General features: G+C 38.3%; 1 protein-coding gene across 2 annotated transcripts in view; it reads left to right on the forward strand.

Annotated features, from left to right (window-relative positions):
• Positions 1-15,942, forward strand: part of ITGA2 (integrin subunit alpha 2) — a 100,640-nt gene that overhangs the window by 50,204 nt on the left and 34,494 nt on the right. For both annotated transcript variants that reach the window (XM_050946870.1, XM_050946871.1), the window contains exons 3-9: positions 2,549-2,658; positions 3,900-3,991; positions 10,032-10,146; positions 10,555-10,682; positions 13,523-13,671; positions 14,843-14,993; positions 15,717-15,882. In XM_050946870.1, the coding sequence (XP_050802827.1) occupies positions 2,549-2,658; positions 3,900-3,991; positions 10,032-10,146; positions 10,555-10,682; positions 13,523-13,671; positions 14,843-14,993; positions 15,717-15,882 (911 nt within the window). The remainder of the gene's footprint in view (positions 1-2,548; positions 2,659-3,899; positions 3,992-10,031; positions 10,147-10,554; positions 10,683-13,522; positions 13,672-14,842; positions 14,994-15,716; positions 15,883-15,942) is intronic.

Genomic DNA, 15,942 nt, shown 5'->3' on the forward strand with positions numbered 1-15,942 from the left:
CAGACTACACCAGTGGAATCTCCTGGCAGGCTTTCAGGGCAAATGGAGCCCATCAATGCTTGCAGACTATTGCTGGACAGTGACAAGAGATGCTCCATTTAATGAATACAAGAGACAAGCCAAAAAGTGCCGAGTAGACACTGAATAGGACTAAACTATGTACATAATAGTTTTTTGCCTTTTGTTTCATAATAAATTTTATTTATATAACCCTTTTGCTGATTTTTAATGTGTTACATAAACAGGACAGGTGAAATATTATGTAAAGCAACCATAAACACATGAAAAGACCTAGGTTTACAATTTATGATTAAAACTCTACTATCTACACAATATACATAGACATAAAATGTAAAAACTTAAATATCTTAGAAACAGTAGCCAATCAGTTGTTTTAATTGTCATATTTGAATTCAGCACATCAAAATACATAATAAATATCACATTTTATCTCTGAAGCAGACGACTTCTCAAAAATTGCAGAACAGTGTAATCAGAGGTCATTAATGGATATTAGAGTATATAAGCAAGAGGTCTTTCCTTTTCTAATCATTAATTAAGTGATTTCACAATCCAATGTTTGAGATACCACTGTTCATACCTATGAAAATTGTTCTGCTTATCCACATTTCTCCTGCATTTTCTATGGTATATGGAATTCTCTTTCACTTCCTGTCGTACTGTTACATCGCTGCTGCCTTTCTATGGTAAGTGAAAGTTGAAATGTCTGTATTAAAAGCCAGTGTCCCCAGGTATCTGGGATTAACTGGCTAATGTTTGAAAACTGTTCTGCATTCCCCAAATGGAAGGTGCTCAGAGTGGTGTGGACTCTGGAAAGGGAGTATGTGGCAGTTGCTCGGAGTGTAGAATTAGAGGAGAGTGAATCACTAGAAGATTTTTGGCAACCTAACTAGAAACTGTGCATCTTTAAAATTCTTGTCTAGGGTGAAACAGACACAACACCACCTACAGTATTTCCTTCCTGACTCAGTGTTTTCAAGGCATAGTAGCAGAGTTCAAGTTCAGACTTGGGCAACACACTGGCATTGTGTAAGCGTTGAGTATAATGTCTCCTATCAGTTAAAAGGATAATTTAAAAGAAATCAGTGAACTTTTTACCTGACAGGTCTTTATGGGGGTTTTTACTGTCAGGAAACTGTAGATCATAATTTCCCAATTCACTATTTGTCTATCTATATTTGTTAGAAATTAATTACTGTTTATATATTTGTGATTGATACCTTTGCTATGTTTCTTTGATTTTGTGATATAACAATGATTTAGATAATGGCTTACATAGTACACTTATAATGTTTGCGGATGATACCAAGCTAGGAGGGGCTGCAAGAGCTTTGGAGGATAGGACTAAAATTCAAAGTGATCTGGACAAACTGGAGAAATGATCTGAAGTAAATAGGATGACATTCAGTAAAAACAAATGCAAAGTACTCCATTTAGGTAGGAACAATCAGTTACGCGCACACAAAATGGGAAATGACTGCCTAAAAAGGGGTACTGCAGAAAGGAATCTGGGGCTCATAGTGGACCACAAGCTAAATATGAGTTAACAGTGTAACATTATTGCAAAAAAAGCGAACATCATTCTGGGATGTATTAGCAGGATTGTTGTCAGCAGGGCATGAGAAGTAATTATTCCGATCTACTCTGTACTGATTTGGCCTCATCTGGAGTAGTGTGTCCAGTTCTGGGCACCACGTTTCAGGAAGGATGTGGACAAATTGGAGAGAGTCCAGAAAAGAGTAACAAAAATTATTAAAGGTCTAGAAAACATGACCTATGAGGGAAAATTGAAAGAATTGGGTTTGTTTGGAAAAGAGAAGACTGAGAGGGGACAAGATAACAGTTTTCAGGTATGTAAAAGGTTGTTACAAGGAGGAGGAAGAAAAATTGTTCTTTTTAACCTCTGTGGATAGGACAAGAAGCAATGGGCTTAAATTGCAGCAAGGGAGGTTTAGGTTGGACTTTAGGAAAAAATTTCTAACTGTCAGGGTGGTTAAGCGCTGGACTAATTTGCCTAGGGAGATTGTGGAGCCTTCGTCATTGGAGATTTTTAAGAGCAGGTTAGACAAGCACCTGTCAGGAGCGGTTTAGACAATACTTAGTCCTGCCACGAGTGCAGAGGACTGGACTAGATGACCTCTTAGGTCCGTTCCAGTTCCATGATAATGTAATACTAATAACCACATGATAGATTAGATTAAAACATCCTCTGAATACTTGATTCTCTCATTCACATACACTAACCCCAATCTCCACCAGGGTTCTCTGATATAATACTTGCATTGTCTTTGTGCTGTGCACCCTGAGAAGTCACAGCTGAGCAAAGCACCATTTTGGGACACTTGGAAAGGGAATAATTGGGTGGGTGTTTTTGGTTTTTACGGGCTAAATCTTGTGAGCTCTTCTCTAACTTATCTAGGGGGCCTCAGACTTTCTAATTTATTTTCAGTTTATCTTTAAATAAATATACTGCTCTTCATCAGAGTGTAGGGAAAGAATTAATCAGTTTCCCCTTGTGTTTTTTTAGGCTGCTTGTTGGCTCGCCATGGAGTGGGTATCCAGCTAACAGAATGGGAGATATCTACACATGTCCTGTTGACTCACTTGAAACCACATGTAAAAAACTGAATTTACAAAGTAAGTTGTAACTAATGCTGACTTAATGTAATTGCCCATTTTGCCTCACTTCCGTACCAGGCCAGATTATTTGATAAACTTGGATTAGGCAGTCAGCACAGACCTACTGACTCTGATTAAGTGAAAAAGGACACTATATTGTCCATGTTTTCTAAATAGTTTCTTTATTGCTGAGCATTCTTTGGTAAGACTTGAAAAGAATCTGAAAAATATGGAGTGGTATTATTAAGAAGATAGGGAGGGCATAACTTTTTCTTCTCCTTCCAACATAGCTTTTTATTTTTCTTTTAGTACTGAAATTAGCTGCATGTCCAGGCATATGGTTGTTACTGCTTCTCACCATGTAATCTTGTATTGTTTTTTTGTTAGGCCTACTAAAAATAAGAGCTTTTTAGAGGACTGCTCTGGTCTCCACTTCAGCTTTAGCTTCTAGAGCCTGCTCAGTATATAACTCTGATGCTACTTCCTGCTGTTTCTCTCTAACACTTTTACATCCTCTCTATATTAACTGTAGAATTAGTAGCAGTTGTAGCAGTAGTAGTATATATTATTTATATTGCAGCAGTGCTTAGGGGGTTCTGATCAGGGTCCGTTTTGCTGGCACTTAACAAACACATAAAAAGACTGTTCCTACCCAGAACAGTTTACAATCTAAGTGTAAAATGGTTGCCAGCAATTAGCTGTAGCAAATAGACAGGGCAACATAAGGTAATAATGAGATGTTTAAGAATACCATATGTTCAGATCCTTGTTTTCATTTCTATTTTAGAGTGCTATGCAATAAAGCATTTCTCTTCTCATACAAATCTTCCCATCATCCTATATATTCTGTCTGAAATATCTAAGATTTGGGCTTGATCCAGTTGAGAGAGATCTGCTATCTCAGGTAGTGCAAACAATAAGAGTAGTCACTCAATCTACTAAAAACATTTGTACTGTATATAGTTAAACTGCCACTTGAGGAGTTTGGCTGCTTTGCCTATTTCCTGTAGCTCTTGAGAGCAGGCACTCTAGTTATAAATGCTAATCTAGATATGTGACAAGGCCAGTTAATGTTGTCTAGCAAATTTCTCACACCAATTATCTTTCTTTTGTTTTGTCCCAGAAGCTTTTTATGGGATTTGAAAAATTCCTCTTCCAAACTCTGGGTTCCTTAAGCTTAAACTTTGAATTCTGTAACTGAGGAGCATATTATAGGAATTTAGGAGTTTTTTGCTATCCTTTAATCTCTTTATTTTTAGCTTTAACACGTATCCCAAATGTTACTGAGATAAAGGAACAGATGAACCTTGGCTTGACACTAATAAGAAACTCAAAAACTGGAGGATTTTTGGTAAGTGTCAAAGCTGTACTCAGTAAGTAGAAAAAAATGATTTCTACTGTTGACCATTGATGGAAAATGGAGCAGCTGGAATGTTCCACTTTTGTAAACTAAATCTGAGCTGAAAATACTTCATTTTACAACATGGAATAATATGTATTTTATATTGCATTTAAAACATACATTAAAATAATGTTATTTATGTTGCAAAGTAAAGCACTCAAAAGTTAGGACTTGCTCCTTTGTGCATCCATCCAGGGTTCGTGTGTGTGTGTGTGTTTTTAAACAAAGTATATGATCATGCAATTAAAAACTGTATCATAAGGCACATGCCCAGGGAGCAGAACTAAGGTTGCACGGGAAAGAGGAGATGGCCCAGGCTATAGTCATTGAGTCTTTTTTCTTCATTGTACTCTTTTTTGACAGCAGTCATGTTAAATATGAGTAGATTATAGTAACAGCAAACTAGGTTTCTTTTGCAATAGGTCAATCTTGGTGGTTGTTGCATTAATCCAAAAGGTTTTCTTTACTAATTTGCCTTTTACAAAAATCCACTTTTTCCAAAGTAGAGCATCTGCTTTTGTGAATACAAGATCTGCTCCCTTTGTGTGTCCTCATGGCTTCGCCTTCACCAACCCAGCTTGTGGAGGAAGACCAGCTGTGCCCCATAAAGGGATGTAGTAGCACGCATGCTGGGGAACTTGAGTGAGAGTGCCTCCTACAATTCCCCCTGATGTGGTGCAGCTCTGCTCCACCTTCTGCATGGACTACTTCCTGACAGCCACAGGAGAGCCCAAGAGAGGAGTCAAGGCTAACCTAGTTGAGATTAAGTAGTAGAGCTAAAGCTCCAAATCTTACTGGAGAATTAAGTGTTTTTCTTTTAATTTTGGCTGCCTCTTTCTGTGTGCTGATTAGCCCATAACATCCCAGGGCCACCTTTTAAAAAAATGTTGTTGTCCTAAAGCACTCAGCAGCTTGGGAATTTTTCTCTAGCTCAGAATACACATTTTCAGTTAAATATTCAGGCAAGTTTTGAGTTAGCAGTTTCAGATTGCTTCACTGTCTTTTTACTTTTAATCACTGAAACATAAGGATTCTTTAAAAAATAACGAAAGAGGAAAAAGCTGAATTAAATGTTCACTTAAAATAATGTTAATAAATGAACTCTTCAGACAGTTAAAACTGCTTTGGAATGGAAAATTCATATAGAAAAGTATATCCCACTCCACTTTTCTGACCCTCTGAAATATCTCTCTGGTTGTTGATAAATGAAATATGAACTTATACCCTCCAATACCTTTAAAAGCTTTCATTTTCCATTATCTGCAAATGCAGCTCTCATATGCCAGCTTTGTATTCTGCAGATGTTGCAAAAACAATTCCTTATAGCTACATCATGTACAATCTGTTTATATACTGTGAACAGCAATGGTAGAGCTTACAAAATCATGAATGATCAACACGTTTATAGATTGTATGGATCACAACAGTGAATCAATATATACTCCAGTTTGATTTAGATATCATACACCAGTACAGTACCTAATATAGTGAAACTGTAAATATAAAGTAGACACTTGACTATACTTTCTTCCCAGTTTAAAGTAAGAATGAGTTCTTCAAGTGGCTATGCATATTCCCACTTATGGGTACTGCACCCTCGTGATGCACTGAAAGGTGACTCTATAAAGGAGTACCTCCTGATGCTGTGGGGAACAGCATGGGGGGGCAGGAGCGCTCTAGCTGACACTGCTAGAAGACGTTTTACTGTAAGGCACCACAAGGCGTTGCAGTACCCATAGGTGGGAACATGCAGAGCCATGTTGAAGAACTCTGATTACAGGTAAGAAACCTTCATCATTTATTCAGGCTGTCCCAGTTGACTTGAATCATTTTAGAATTAATATTTTTTCTATTGCTCCTTATGTTATTGTATTGGTGTTCAAGAATTCGTTATTATCGCTGGCCTCTTTTAGCCAATATAAGCTCTGATTCATCAAAGTACTTAAAATATGCCTAATGTCAAACATACAAATAAGTCCATTGAAATCAATGGGATTACTTATGCTTAAAAGCTAGGCATTTGCTTAAGTACCTTAGTGAATTGGCACTGAAAGCTCTGTTCTCTAATTCTTTAGGATGAGAAAATTGTGACCAAAACTGAATGATTCTTTTGCCCTCTAGATGTAAGAGGCAACATTATTTATTAGCCATTATGAACTTTAATAATTAAAAATGTACATATATCATGTAGAATAATTTAAATTATATCTAAACACACATACATAAATATATAATATGCGTGAGCCACTTTCTGTTCAAAAGCTTTCCTGATCCATGTAGAATTCATTAACACTGACTGGCTATCACAAGCATGATTACAGTAGACTATTTAACAGGAAGGAAAAATAAGTTTAAGATTAATTAGAATATAATTGTTTTGTACATTAATAAAATGTTTCTGGGGTTGCAAAAATGTGTGTGTTGTACCTGTAGTCCTCAATAAACATTTTGAGCCAGACCTGGCCAACACATGTCCTGTTTGCACTCCTTTGTTTCAATGCCACACCTTCCTGGCATCCCCAGTGTAGAACGTATGGAACGGCTTCTGTATGAGGAAAGATTAATAAGACTGAGACTTTTCATCTTGGAAAAGGGACGACTGAGGGAGGATATGACAGAAGTCTATAAAATCATAACTCATGTTGAGAAAGTAAATGAGGAAGTGTTCTTTTGTTATGAGGAGTAAATAACTAGGGGTCACCAAATGAAATTAATAGGCAGCAGGTTTAAAACAACACACAGTCAACCTGTGGAACTCCATACCAGAGGATGTTATGAAAGCCAAGAGTATAACAGGGTTCAAAAAAGAACTAGGTAAGTTCATGGAGGACAGGTCCATCAATGGCTATTAGCTGGGATGAGAAGGGATGGTGTCCCTAGTCTCTGTTTGCCAGAAGCTGGGAATGGGCAGCAGGAGATGGATCACTTGATGAATACCTGTTCTGTTCATTCCCTCTAGGGCACTTGGCATTGGCCACTGTCGTAAGACAGGATACTGGGCTAGATGGAGCATTGGTCTGACCCAGTATGGCTGTTCTTATGTTCTTAAGGTGTTCTGGGAGTAAGAGTTTTGGCCATCCTCTGGCTGATCCCAAGATCATGGGGTGAGGGTGGAAAGGTGACATAAGAGCCCCTTTTGTCCGCCATTCTACTGTTCTGGTGCACTGAGGGAGATCCCAGCATACTGGAGCTTCAAGACCTATGTCTTATTTTCTTTTTCGTTTACATTTGCCGTAGTAAAAAACTCTGAACCTGCCTTTGCCTATGAAACATCTGCTATAACAAAATTAATACTAGAGTAGCAGCAGCCAGCCTGACCTATCCTACACAAATAGTTCACATTTTGTTCTCGCTGCCCTTTTAAAAATATAAACAATTTTATATTTCAGTGTTTCTAGCATTGTAATCTACTGGTCCCAAATATTCCAGCAAAGCATTGTAGGTATAGATTTGTTAATCATACAGTACGTGCAATTAATCCAGCTGTCATGCGCCTTAACATAATGCTGTTTTTTACTTTTAGTTTGTTAAAATATAAAAGAACTTAAATAGCCTATCAATAATAATTGAATTCATTCACTGTGTAAGAGAGGGAGCAAGTAGGAAACTGTTGACAGGAGCTAACAAAGTACAGGGGGAAGAGAGAACCTGTCATCTAAGTGTAGAACATTCCTTCTCTTCCTTGCTTCACATTTCTGTAGAAGTATTTAGGTAAGGCTCTGAAAGGTGCTGTACTGTCAGTACTAGAAAGTATTGTCTTCTGATCAGCAATAGCATAGGTACAATATAAGCAGTAAGAAGAACAGGAGTACTTGTGGCACCTGAGAGACTAACAAATGCATTTCAGCATGAGCTTTCATGAGCTACAGCTCACTTCTTCGGATGCATAGAATGGAACACACAGACAGGAGATATTTATACATACAGAGAACATGAAAAGGTGGAAGTATGCATACCAACAGGAAGAGTCTAATCAATTGAGATGAGCTATCATCAGCAGGAGAAAAAAAAAACTTTTGAAGTGATAATTAAGATGACCCATAGAAGGTGTGAGGAGAACTTAACATAGGGAAATAGATTCAATTAGTGTAATGACCCAACCATTCCCAGTCTCTGTTTAGGCCTGAGTTAATTGTATCTAATTTGCATACTAATTCGAGTTCAGCAGTCTCTCTTTGGAGTCTGTTTTTGAAGTTTTTTTGTTGCAAAATTGCCACCTTCAAAAGTCTGTCACTGAGTGGTTAGAGAGGTTGAAGTGTTCTCCCGCTGGTTTTTGAATGTTATGATTCCTGATGTACATGGCAGAGGGGCATTGCTGGCACATGATGGCATATATCACGTTGGTAGATGTGCAGGTGAACGAGCCCCTGATCGCATGGCTGATGTGATTAGGTCCTATGATGGTGTCACTTGAATAGATATGTGGACAGAGCTGGCATCAGGCTTTGTTGCAAGGATAGGTTCCTGGGTTAATGTTTATGTTGTATGGTGTGCAGTTGCTGGTGAGTATTTGCTTCAGGTTGGGAGGCTGTCTGTAAGCGAGGACTGGCCTGTCTCCCAAAATCTGTGAGAGTGAGGGATCATCTTTCAGGATAGGTTGTAGATCTCTGATGATGCGCTGGAGAGGTTTTAGTTGGGTGCCGTAGGTGATGGCTAGTGGCTTTCTGTTGTTTTCTTTGTTGGGCCTGTCCTGTAGTAGGTGGCTTCTAGGTACTCTTCTGGCTCTGTCAATCTGTTTTTTCACTTCAGCAGGTGGATATTGTAGTTTTAAGAATGCTTGATAAAGATCTTGTAGCATTGACATTGGAAGCTTCCTTGTGCCTCCACCAATGTGCCTTAAGCCTGACTGGAAAAAACTAACTATAGGAGAGTTCAGTCTTTCTTGTTAATCAACTCTTGACCCTATTGCTGAATTGGTTCTTGTGTTGTGGATGCCTGTGCACTAAGAACTTGACTGAGACACCAGCTCGTATCACATAGGCCACGGAACAACTCGCAAGTAAAAGAAGCTTTATGGATTTTCTCTTTCCAGTTTGGTCAAATTCAGACCGGGGGGTAGAGAAGATAGGTTTAATACCCCACTCTTGTGCATGATACAGTCCCATTTGTATATTTAATAACTTATATTCAGTTTTGTTTTTCAAATCCATTTTTTTAAATTTAGTGCTTCAACTTTTAAACTCTTGCCATGCATGGAAGGAACAGAAAAAAAAATTTAAAGACCCTAAATGACAAAAAATATAACCTTATGCAGTATTGTTATAGCCGTGTTGGTCCCGGAATATTAGAGAGACAAAGCTGGTGAGGTAATATCTTTTACTGGACCAGCTGATGATTACCTGTTCTGTTCATTCCCTTTCGGGCACCAGACATTGGCCATTCTTGGAAGATAGGATACTGGGCTAGATGCGCCTTTGGCCTGACCCAGTATGGCTGTTCTTATGTTCAGCTTCTGTCCAATAAAAGATATTACCTCTCCCACCTTGGGTCTCTAAAAAATGCAGTCTTCACATGTCTTTTTCTTTCTCTACTTATTTTTGCAAAAATCCTCTTATGATCAAGACTGAAGTTAGTACAGAGAAACAAATAAGTTATAAATGTCTTAACCACAGTTTTGAAATATTTTTTTTTTTGGAACAAAGAATTCTCAAATTAGTAAATCCATTATTTTTTAAACTTTATTTTTATTCATGGTGTACACACACACACACACACACACACACACACACACACACACACACACACACACACACACACACACCCCTCATGAGCCAACAGAAAACATTTTGGCCATGCACGTAAGAAACAACTCATGGTAACAGTGCCACCTCGTGGTTAGTCTCGGTCAAAATTGTGTCTACCTGGGAGTGAGCTATTCCACTGCTCTCCTGTGCTGTATATGAATATGCCACTTTCATGAAGGTATGTAAAAGAGTGAAATGACAGGATACATGTTGTTTTTATATTTTCCTCATTTTATTTTTTAAAGACTTGTGGTCCCTTGTGGGCCCAGCAGTGTGGAAGTCAGTACTATGCAACGGGAGTCTGTTCTGAAATCAGTCCAAGTTTCCAGATCTTAAGAAGCTTTTCACCTGCTCTTCAAAGTAAGGCAATGCGTGTAAAATAGATTCAGTAATAAATAAATCCATTGAAATGAAGAGAGATGTCATGTAATGGAATCCTAAAGTGATTACATTTGAATTTCTTAAAATTCAGTTTAAAAAGAGCCTGATCCTGAGGTTCACACTCAAGGCTTGATTCTAATCTCACTTACTGGTGAAAATTAGTAGTAACTTCACAGATTTTTGTTGCATTTACATCTGTGTAACACAGATGTAAGCAGACTTAGGCTGGGATTTTATTCTGTTCTTATTCAGGCAAACCTCCTGTGACATCAGTGGAAGTTTGCTTGCATATAGACTAGATATGGACATCTAGATTTGGCTCATGAGTTATAAGTAAATTTTATGCATTCAATGTCCATTTATCAGTCACTATCTTTTCTGTTTTAGACTGCTCCTCCTTCATCGATGTTGTTGTTGTGTGCGATGAGTCAAACAGCATTTATCCCTGGACTGCAGTGAGTGCATTTTTGACAAAATTTGTCCAAGGCTTAGATATAGGCCCCACGAAAACTCAGGTAAGTCAAAAAACATTTTTTGAAACAGAAGGAAGGTAGCAATGAGTTTTATTAGCTACGTGTGACAAACTTAAAGGAAATTAAGTTTGCTAACATAAAGCTAGCCCCTGGTCTGATCCTGAGAGATCCTGAATATCTACAGTGCCTATCAAAATCACTGGGATTTGCAGTAGTTCAGCATCTTTCAGGATCAGGGCTTTTGTCATAAAGCTAACTAACATTTCAAAAGGGAATATTCCATTTGGATGAATTTATTCCAGTACATAGTTTTTGTGTCAAACTAGAGATCTAGATTATTTCCAGTATACTTAAAGGTCTGTTCTCCATTTAATAATGATGTGTAACAATCATTAAAATATGAGCTATGTGCATATATTGAGAGCAGAACACATCTTTTATCCCCCCCTCCCCCAGAGTTTTATTACTCTCCGTATGGCTAAAGTTGTAAAATCTTTTCCATTTTAAGCCCACTTTTCATATGATCATAGCTTTCCAAAATCTACATCATTGGTGCAGAATTTTCCGTGCTTGTTTCTCTCTGAAAGTGGTGATTTTGAGAAAAATTATATTTTTAAATTTGAGGAAGATTTCCCCCCATTTTTTCAAAAGAACTAATCACCTATTTTTAGACATCAGAGGAGTAACCATGTTAGTCTGGATCTGTAAAAAGCAGCAGAGTCCTATGCTCCAGTACTTCTATTAGTCTATAACGTGCCACAGGACTCTTTGCCTATTTTTAGACAGTGTTCTAGCAAACTTAAATAGAGGTGCATCTAATTTGATCCAACAACTATGCACCTAAGAACTTCACTTGAAGGTTCTGAGCTGTACAAAACACATTCTTGTGTAGAATGGAACTTGTGAGTCTAATGGGGCAAGGAACTTTAAAATTCCATTTTCAAGGTTGCTCAAGCTAATAGTCTCAGGATTTTTTCTCTCTTTTAATTTTTATTTCCTTAAAACCTGAAAACTAAATGCAAAATACTAGTATTGGCACAATATTAAGATTGCAAGCTCAATCACTCCAAGTTTAGAAAATTCAAAAACCTTGGCAGTATTTACTCAGCCATATAACAGATACTTAGTATCTTCATTGGGAGGCAGCCCAGGCTCATGCTCTCCCTCTCATCCCCTTCCCATCCCCAGATCCTCACTGGCAGGCTGCCTGGGCTCAGGCCCTTCCTTCCCCCTACCCCCTACCCCCCAACCAATTCCTCACTGGGAGGCACCCTGTGCTCAGGCTCTCTTTCCTCTCCCCTCTCCCAATCCCTCACCCGGAGGTGGTGGGGGCGGGGGTTCCAGCTGTCAGCCCCAGGGCAGCAGCAGCAACAGCAGCAGCACAGAAATAAGAGTGGCAATGGGGTACTAAGTCTGCTGTGAAAAGTGATTGACAAATATCACTTTTTACATTGCAACACTTACTTGTATGCTGCTGCTGGTGCAGAGTTGCCCTCAGAGCTGGGTGCTCTCTGCTCTGCCTTCAGAGCTGGGTGGCAGTTATGTACTTGTGGCTACATCTACACTACAGGATAAATTCGAATTAGCTTAAACCGATTTTATAAAACAGATATTATAAAGTCGATTGTGCATGTCCACACTATGCACGTTAATTCGGTGGTGTGCGTCCATGGTCCGAGGCTAGCGTCGATTTCTGGAGCGGTGCACTGTGGGTAGCTACTGTAAAATAATGAGGCCAATAACATCGATTTGCGTCCACACTAACCCTAATCCGATATAGTAATATCGATTTTAGCGTTACTCCTCTCGTTTTGTAGGAGTACAGAAATGGATTTAAAGAGCCCTTTAAATCGATATAAAGAGCAGTGTAGTGTGGACGGGTGCAGCGTTAAATCGATTTAACGCTGTTAAAATCAGTTTAACAGCGTAGTGTAGACCAGGCCTGTGTGGCAAGGGGTGGGGGCATAAACAACTACAGATACAAAGAAGGGGAGGGCGTGATCAAACAAGTCTGAGAACCACTGCTCTAGACTGTCCCTGACAGGTTTGGTTTTTTTGGTCTAACCTGTTCTTAAATGCTTTTAACGACTGGAGATTCCATAACCTCCCTAGGCAATTTCTTCCAGTGCTTAATTACCCTGATAGCTGTGAAGTTTTTCCTGAAGTCTAACCTAAATCTCCTTTGCTGTAATTTAAGCCCATTACTTCTTGTCCTCTCTTCAGTGGTTAAGAAGAACTGTTTATCACCCTCCTCTTTATAATGACCTTTTACATATTTGAAGTCTGTTATCATGTTGCCTCTCAGTCTTCTCTTCTCCAGACTAAACAACCCAAGTTTTTTCAAGTTTTCCTTGTAGGTCACGTTTCCTAGACCTTTAGTTGTTGTTGCTCTCCTGTGGACTGCCTCCAATTTGTCCACCTCTTTCCCAAAGCGTGGTGCCTAGAACTGGACTCAGTACTCTAGTTGAAGCCTTATCAGTGCTGAGTAGAGTGCAAGAATTACTTCTCGGGTTTTGCTTTACAACACTCTCGCTAATACATCCCAGAGTGATGTTTGCTATTTTGCAACAGTATTACATTGTTGACTCACATTTAGTTTGTAGTCCCCCAGACACCTTTCCTCAGTACTCCTTCCTAGGCAGTCATTTCCCATTTTGTATCTGTGAAATTGATTATTCCTTCCCAAGTGCAGCACTTTGTATTTGTCCTTATTGAATTTCATCCTATTTATTTTAGACCATATCTCCAGTCTGTCAAGATCATTTTGAATTTTAATCCTCTGTAGATCTTGTGTATCAGTTTGACAATTTGGTATTTTAATTCTGTGTAATTGATTTGAATGCATGACAAACTATTTTTTTTTGTGTGATGATGATGTTTAGGTGGGCTTAATTCAGTATGGTAATGATCCAAGGGTAGTGTTCAACTTGAATACCTACGAAACAAAAGATGATGTTGTTAAAGCAATGTCACAGACCTTTCAAAGAGGAGGAGACTTGACTAATACTTTCAAAGCAATTGACTATGCAAGGTAAAGTGCACCAATAAATGTTATGTTACTTTTGTAATTAAAGATCTGATCCTGGAAGGTGTTGAGCACCTCTTGAGAGGTTAGTACTGCCTCTGGTGCCCTTGGGAATTAAAGTGCTCAAGAACCTCTTTGAAGGTTCTCACTACCTTCCATGATTAGTTCCTAAGAAAGATGCAAAATGACTTATGAGGCAAATTTTGCTCGTTGACTCAATGCGACTGCACATGTTTAAATGTTTACAGGATAAGGCCTTGGTTGATTGCGAGAAAACCATCACAGAATCAAACCCTTTCTCCAATGGGACTTTTGACTTTGTAGTGTTTAGCAGCAGTAAAAAATAGCAAAAACTTATTTTGGGCAGTAAAATAACTCTGATTACACACACGGGGAATGATCTATTAAGTAAGCAGGCACTGTTTTTACACAATCATTTTTCAGAATAGAACTGCACTTTTAATAGGGATCTGAACACTCAGTGACCGTGGGCTACTTGTTTAGGGACAGATTCTGAATACAGTAGGTTCCAAATTTATAGCGGTGTCACAGGGATCGTCCTTGTTTTCATTTCCCTCTGTATCTGCAAAATGGAGCTAATCTCTGATTTTTATTTTTATTTTGCCTCACAGGAGTATTGAGAGTAAAGCTGGTCCAAACTTTTTTGGACTTTTTTTTTTATCAGAACATAAATTTCCACAGGAAATTCAGATTAAAGATTATTCAGATAAAATTTTTCACATCTCTGATCACAAAAAGTGCAGTAAGTGCTAAACTATTGTTAATGAAGGACTTTGGCCAAGATTTTTAAACATATTTAGGCACTGTTGTGCTACACCTAACTGATTTAGGAACCTAAATATGATTATCAAAAGTGATGTAGGCATTTAGGAACCAAAATCTCATTGACAGTCTATTCAGGGATTTAGACTCCTAAATATCTAGATCCCTTTAAAAATGAGAGCTGAAATCAGTTAGTTAGGCGTAGCACAGCTCAGGTGTAGCACAGCGGCACCTAAATATGTTTAAAAATCTGGCCCTATGTGTTACAGTAAAAAAACACTCCAGATACACTTTGTTCTAGTCAATGATGGAAGCATTCATTAAAATATGCATATAAAATGGCATACATTATATACATTCACATTTAATAAGCCTAGTGCTTTATTTATCACAGACGTCATGCTTTTTCCTCTGAATCTGGTGGACGGCCCACAGCCACAAAAGTCATGGTTGTTGTGACAGATGGTGAATCCCATGACGGCTCAAGTTTGAAAGAAGTGATAACTAAATGCAATGAGGACAAAATAACCAGATTTGGCATAGCTGTAAGTAATACTATAATTAATTCTGTAATTTTGGTGGGACTGATTTAATTAAAAGTATGTATTCATGCATCATTATATCAGCAAGACTGGGACAGGGAGGGAGTTCATGTTTAGGAGCCACTGTATTATCAGCAGGCTTCATTAGAATTATTATCTATTTATGTTTATATTTGTTAGCTGAAAATAGTAGGATTAGTCGACCGTCTGTGATATTCTTTTTAGTTCCCATTATATATGAAATACAAGATATTTCAAAGCTGATAAGTTGTTCAGTAAAGTGAATTCAGAATACAGGGCTTGATCCTCCCTCTGCCCTACACCTTAGATAGTCATTTACCGTGTGTGAAGGGATTGGAGAATTTTACCATTCTGCTTTTGTAGCATTACACACCCACTTTGTGCTCCTTTGGCCTGGGTGGAAATGACTGCACCGGTTGCAAAGTGGGGGAATTCAAATTCAGTTTATTGACCTTAATATTTATTATAAATGGCAGAAATGTTGCGTTTTTCTTATGCATTCCCATCAGTTCATCTTATCTACAGATGTCAGGAGGCTGATGTAAAATCCATGATGGGAAGGGTGTGAAGGATCAGGGGAAACTACAGACTTTGCCTGGAGTATGCACGTTAATTTCATTTTCCTATCATGTATAAAATATCTCTCTGTGTGTGATACTGAGGGAAATGGAGCCACACTGAGGTTTCTTTTTCTCTCTTTTCAAGGTTTTGGGATACTTAATCAGAAATGAACTCGATACTAAAAATTTAATTAAAGAAATCAAAGGAATTGCGAGTCTTCCGACAGAAAAGTATTTTTTTAACGTGTCATCTGAGGCTGCACTGTTGGAAGAAGCAGGAACACTGGGAGAACGCATATTTAGCATAGAAGGTAATATATCCATTGGGGCTGAGGAGTTGTTGACAGTTTACACCAGCTGAGGATTTACTC

This window comes from Gopherus flavomarginatus, chromosome 3 (genome assembly GCF_025201925.1).
Source record: "Gopherus flavomarginatus isolate rGopFla2 chromosome 3, rGopFla2.mat.asm, whole genome shotgun sequence".
NCBI classification, from domain to species: Eukaryota; Metazoa; Chordata; order Testudines; family Testudinidae; genus Gopherus; species Gopherus flavomarginatus.